Source organism: Psittacula echo (assembly GCF_963264785.1).
Source record: "Psittacula echo genome assembly, chromosome: 4".
Lineage (NCBI taxonomy): Eukaryota > Metazoa > Chordata > Aves > Psittaciformes > Psittacidae > Psittacula > Psittacula echo.
The window spans coordinates 66711973-66718198 of record NC_137738.1 but is presented as its reverse complement, the minus strand read 5'-3'; the positions used below and the strand labels follow the sequence as shown (position 1 = coordinate 66718198).

At 37.5% G+C, this 6226-nt stretch overlaps 1 protein-coding gene across 1 annotated transcript; it reads left to right on the top strand.

Annotated features, from left to right (window-relative positions):
* Positions 1 to 2553: 2553 nt before the first annotated feature.
* FUT9 (fucosyltransferase 9) lies at positions 2554 to 4380 on the top strand. Its single transcript, XM_080616252.1, has one exon. The coding sequence runs from the start codon at positions 2581 to 2583 to the stop codon at positions 3658 to 3660; it is 1080 nt and encodes a 359-aa protein (XP_080472378.1). The 5' UTR covers positions 2554 to 2580; the 3' UTR covers positions 3661 to 4380.
* Positions 4381 to 6226: the final 1846 nt, after the last annotated feature.

The window sequence follows — 6226 nt, the reverse complement described above, 5'->3', positions numbered from 1 at the left end:
CATGCTATCTGTTCAGTTAAAAGCTACACCTATTCTGTGTGTTGGTTTCAATAGCACAGAACTGAAGAACAAAGTTACATGAAGATTGGCTTAGCCTCTTTTCTTTTTCCTTGAGCTTCATCTCCTAGAGCTGCTCAACCTAAATCCCTTCTTCTGCAGAGGCTCCGTTCTGACTTCCATTATAGTAAGGGAGGGAAGCAGCCTCTTGCTCTTGTAGGTCAAAACCTCCCTTCTAGACATATTTTCAAGCAAAAACCAAAATAGGCTAAAGAAAGCCTATGTGATGTTGCTGTAAACCCACATCTTTCTTTCAGAGGTATTTAAACTGATGAGGATAAGTGCAAAAGCCATGGGCGCTGCGGTTCCTCCCCTTTAATCCCTTCAGGATCATTTTGCTAAGAGCAGAGAGGACCTGCTAAATTATGTCCTAAAGAAAAGGGCCCAGACAAAAGAGGCTCAACATACCAGTATATTTTATATAACTGTGTTGCATGTACATGCCCAGTGGGGGCTGCTGGGGCCCCTGTGAGGAGAGGCCAGGGCTGCCACGTGCAGGACACAGCCAGTTCCATGTGACCCACCACAGGTCACGGCTGGGCCCTGCAGCCAAGATGGTGGCGCCTCTGGGGAGGTGTATTTAAAGGCAGGGATAGGCACTGAGACGTGAAGGGAAAAAAAATGTGAGAAACAACCCTGTGAGCGCCAAGGTCGGAGAAGAAGGAAGTACTCCAGGCACTAGAGCAGGGATTTCCCTGCAGCCCAAGCAGCACCACAGTGGAGCAGTACCCACACTGCAGCCCAAGGAGGGCCTCGCACCAGAGCAGGGGGATATGCCCTGAAGGAACTGCAGTCCATGGACAGCCCATGCAGGCAGAGAGGGTTTTTTCCTGAAGGGATTGTATCACATGGGAAGGACTCATGTTGGAGCAGGGGAAAAATGTGAGGACGAAGAAGAGGCCCAGAGAAATGTTGTGGACTGACTGCAAACCTCCATCCGCATCACTCTGCACTGTTCAGGGGCAGGGAGGAGGTAGAGGAGTTGGGAATGAAGAAGGAAGTTGAGCTTGGGAAGAAGTTGAGGGAGGTACTATTTTAACTTTTGTCTTTGTTTCTAACTATCCAAACCTATTTTAATTGGCAATAAATTACATTAATTTTCCCAAGGTGAGTCTGTTTTGCCTGTGACAGTAATTGGTGAGTAATCTCCCTGTCCTGACCTCAACCCACGAGATTTTAATCTTATTTTCTCCCCCTTGTCCTGCTGAGGAGATGCTGGGTCGTGTCCGACAGCCAGCCAAGGTTAACCCACCACAATAACAAAAATCAAAATTAAGACCATTTGCCGTCCCAAAACAGATAACACACTGTGGCAAATTCCTTTTTCCTCAAGATATAATGTTAGAGTAAAGCTAAGCTTGATATTTCCTACTTTTTCATTTCCTCAACAACGAATGTGAAAACATTTTGATGTAACTGTAGTGCTACACTCACACATTAGTTTTCGCACTCACGCTCCTTACATGGTTAAATGTTTTCATTTTTAGAACACCTCCAAGTTATAGGACTATGTTCAGAAGCAAAGGTTAGCAATAAGGAACCCCTAACTTTGCTAGATTTCACAAGAACCATGTGGAAGAGAAGTTCTGGAAAGAGCTTTATCACTTCCCGTAGAAAGAGACAACCAGAGAGAGGACAAAGGAACCTATATGAACTCCTCACCTCTTTTTTCCCATGGAAAAAATGGTAGCTCACAAAGATGCAGCCTTATCTCTACTTTTTCTAATTCTTAACACAGAGCTGTGGCATAAAACCATAAATACTTAAGGACTTTTTTTTTTACTAATTTTTCTTTATGTGGGAACTATGTGAGGCTGCATAAGGGAACAGAGGAGCTGCTCTACTGCTGCTCAGTTGCTGCTTTCCTTCCCTAGCTAATTCAAGAGTCCTCTGGAGAAGGCACAAATGTTCATCCCTATGTAGCCTTTAGGCATGAACTAGTTTTCTAACAGTATTACTGATTCCAGAATTAAGTTCCAGCCCCTTACTTTTTCATTCCTCTAATCCTATATCCTCCATACATATATGCACACAAATATGGGTGAACAAAATCTGCAGCATGTTATCCCTTACAGGCACAAGGACAGAATCAAGGGGTAATTGTGTCTGCTTTCTCTGTGTTTCTTAAAACTCTTGGCCTAGGTTCCAAGCCAAAAGACTTCTCAGGATGCATCCTGATTTATACCCAGTATGAAATGCATTAAAATTCTGCTTTTAATTAATGTCAATTAGCTTTTAATGTGAAGAGGAGAAATATTGTAACTTTGTTATGAATAGAACCCCTACCCTCTCCACTCAAAGGAAATTTCTGAGGTTGCAGCTTGTGATACTAGACTCCTATCCATTTTGATGTCTTATATTTGATTGCTTTAACCAGACATATAATTGTACCATTATGATCATATTTAATTTAGATAGTAAAATATATATAAAATTATTTAATTATAATTTAACAGGACATGCAATTTAATACCTGATGTTATTTTCTTTTTCTCTTCTTCTCTTTTTTTCTCAGAACAAATTATGACATCGACATCTAAAGGAATTTTCCGGCCATTTTTTATTATCTTCATTGTCCTTGGTTGTTTCATGGCATTGATATTAATTTATATCAAACCGACAAATAGCTGGATCTCTGGTCCCATAGAATCAGCCAGTTCAGTTTTGAAAATGAAGAGCTTTTTTTCTTCCAAAACTGATAATCTTAATGAAACTACTATTTTGATCTGGGTTTGGCCATTTGGTCAGACATTTGATCTAACATCCTGCCAAACAATGTTCAATATCCACGGGTGCCATCTGACTATTGACCGCTCATTATATAACAAATCCCATGCTGTTCTCATTCATCACAGGGATATTAGCTGGGATCTGACTAACTTACCTCAGCAAGCCAGGCCACCATTCCAGAAGTGGATTTGGATGAACTTGGAGTCTCCAACTCATACTCCACAGAAGAGTGGCATTGAACACCTCTTTAACCTGACTCTGACTTACCGGCGTGATTCAGATATTCAGGTGCCTTATGGCTTCATGATGGTTGGTACAGGTTCCTTTACATTTGAAGTGCCAAGTAAGGAAAACTTGGTCTGCTGGGTTGTAAGTAACTGGAACCCTGAGCACGCTCGAGTCAAGTATTACAATGAGCTTAGCAAATACATTGAAATCCATACCTATGGACAAGCCTTCGGAGACTATGTCAATGACAAAAACTTGATTCCAACTATTTCCACTTGCAAATTTTACCTTTCCTTTGAAAATTCAATCCACAAAGATTACATTACTGAGAAACTTTACAATGCTCTTCTGGCTGGATCAGTACCAGTTGTACTGGGCCCTTCCAGAGAAAACTATGAGAATTACATTCCAGCAGACTCTTTCATACATGTGGAAGATTTTCTCTCTCCCAGAGAGCTGGCAGAATATCTTCTGATGCTTGACAAAAATAACAAGATGTACCTTAGTTATTTCAACTGGAAAAAGGATTTCTCAGTGCACCTTCCTAGGTTCTGGGAATCACACGCATGTCTTGCTTGCGATCATGTGAAAAGACACCAGGAATACAAGTCCGTTGGAAATTTAGAAAAATGGTTTTGGAATTAGTTTGTGTGTGTATGTGTGTGCACTTTCTTGAAGAAGCCAGAAGAAACTTCAGTGCAAGTGGAGAGGAAAGAAAAAAAAGAAAAAAAAAAAAAAAAAAAAGAAGGAAAAGAGAACATTATGTCATGGTTTATCAGCTATCCTCTCTTGGCTATCCTATTTATATTTTGTAAGAGATTTTAAAAGATCATCAGCAGCAGTCATCAATACTTGGTTTTAAATTATAATGTACATACTAATTATGTGCACTGAAGAATACTTGATTGTTTACTATGATTTTTAAACAAGATTTTCCACATTTTCTGTGAAATGTGTCCGTGTCTTACACTTAAAGTAGTAATTTTTAACAGTTCTCTTTTTTTTTTTTTTTTTAACATTACATTTGCTGTTTAACCTATCTGGAAAATGAGGACACAACTTTAAATGCCAGAGAGAACTTTAAGAAAATAATTTGCTGTTTCAGTCTGAAATGTGTGTAATATTTCAAAAGACAGTAAAGATTTTTATGGTTCATCTTACATTTTAAGAACACAGTAAAGTTAAATACCTGCCATTAGTCCAATATGGTCAATTTCACCCCTTTTTAAGAGTGAGGAACCTAGAAATACAATTTCTAAAAGGTATGACAGAAGTAGACAGTCTTTGTTTCTAAAAATGTGTTCTAACAGATCTCTCCATTAAGTTATGTTAGGAATATGTCTGTTCTTACTCCTTGAAGAATAAAGTCAGATATAGAGAAGCTGAACAACCTTAGTGGCCAAATCTCAAATTCATCCAAGTTTTGAGTGTATTTAAATGCAGCAGGTCCTTAAGTCTTATTGTGTCTCAAGTATTGTTTACCTGAACTAGGGCTGTAAGTAGTATTACATTGATGATACAGAGGTAAACAGATTTTAACATAGGTGTTTGATTACATTAGCCTAATGCACTGAATTTGGCTGATAGTAACGGATTTTTAGAAAAAGACTGTTGAGAATTTTATCAATTTTTCGCATATAATTTCTCAAATACTTGTGAATTTGTCCCGAATTCTGCAAAATTGTATCTGTTGATCTTTAATTGTAGCTGGACACGTTGCTGTTATGACTAATGAATGTGAAAAAAAAAAAAAAATGACCAAAGAGTTTATTTTCTGAAAGAAATATGCTGAAATTCAGTAAATAAGTTATCAGGCTGACACATTCAACCATTAAACTTATTAAGCTAATGAAATTTGAGTTTTGAAAATATTTTATGTGACAGGTATAAAAAATGCACTCAAGAGCATCAACTGCTATCAACATGAATATATAAATAGGTTCTTAAGTGTCAAGTTTTCTTTGATAGCAAATGCAAAAATGTGATGATTGTCATGATTGTTTAAAATGTCTGCTTTCTGTGATTTTATTACTTGTTTCAGCTAAAACTTAAATATGTGATTGCTATATGCATATTCATGTGTACAAGGTTGGTTTCATGACATAAATGTACAGGTGTGTTTTGGTATCAAGTGAAAGCTTGTTTTTTCAAGTCAAAATGTGTTACGAATCACATCTTCTATTGAAAAAAAAAAAGTTTAACTGGAAAAACACCAGCTTATGTGATGTATAAGACTCTGATCAAGCAAAGTAGTTGGTCGTATATTTAATTAAGATTAAACTTGTAAAGAACATTGCTGAAGTAAGAAATAAGGGATAAACAATGATAAACATTTAGCAAAAGATACAGAGATTTGTCAAATTATTTTTTTTTTACCCCAGGTTGGAATAGAAACACAGAAGGCTGTAAGAGTAATGTAGTCAAATGTCTAAACCAAGAAACTCCACAGGAAGGTTATAGAAACACTTGTGCTTACCCTATGGCTTCAAAAGCTGGATTCTGATCTGGATATTTATTTATACTACTTATTGCTGTCTTTAAAAGCCAGTTTGCAATATATACTGTGAACCTCTTAAACTCACCAGCATTCCAATACAAAGCAAGAGAGCTTACCTTGCAAATTAATGCAATATAATGAAAGCCAGACTTCTAAAAACAAAGTGCTGATATGGATGTATATGTAAGTAGATGTGAGTAGTATTTCCATCATTTTTAAAGCAAATGGCTATTGCCTACAGTCTGTCCTATAGGATATCACACCTTTTGTTTTCAGGAGGGCAGTGAAATCCTCAGTCACTGAATATGCCACTGCTTTGGCTGAATAATCTGATTCCCCTGATGCTGGAATTTGGAAGTTCTTTGCATTAATCTCAGTGGAATTGCATTCGTCCCTTGGTGAATGTGCACAGTCACTTAATTCATTCCTCATTTCAGATAGTGGGAGTTGTTTTATGTGTCACAAGGCCTTATGTCAAATCAGATTGGTTTCTTGGCATCAAGATTTAGCCAATAAATTCTTATATTAATAACAAGTAAGCCAAATAATAAGATATATGATTTGTTACTACAAATATCAATCGGTGTATGCACAGGAAAGCTTTGAAATACATGCTGATTTGTAAGCTTGTAAGTAATGTCATTACCTCTGTGAGTACCGGATCCAGTCAGCGTGGCTAATCTGAAATTTTAAGTAATTGAAAATCTTCTGATG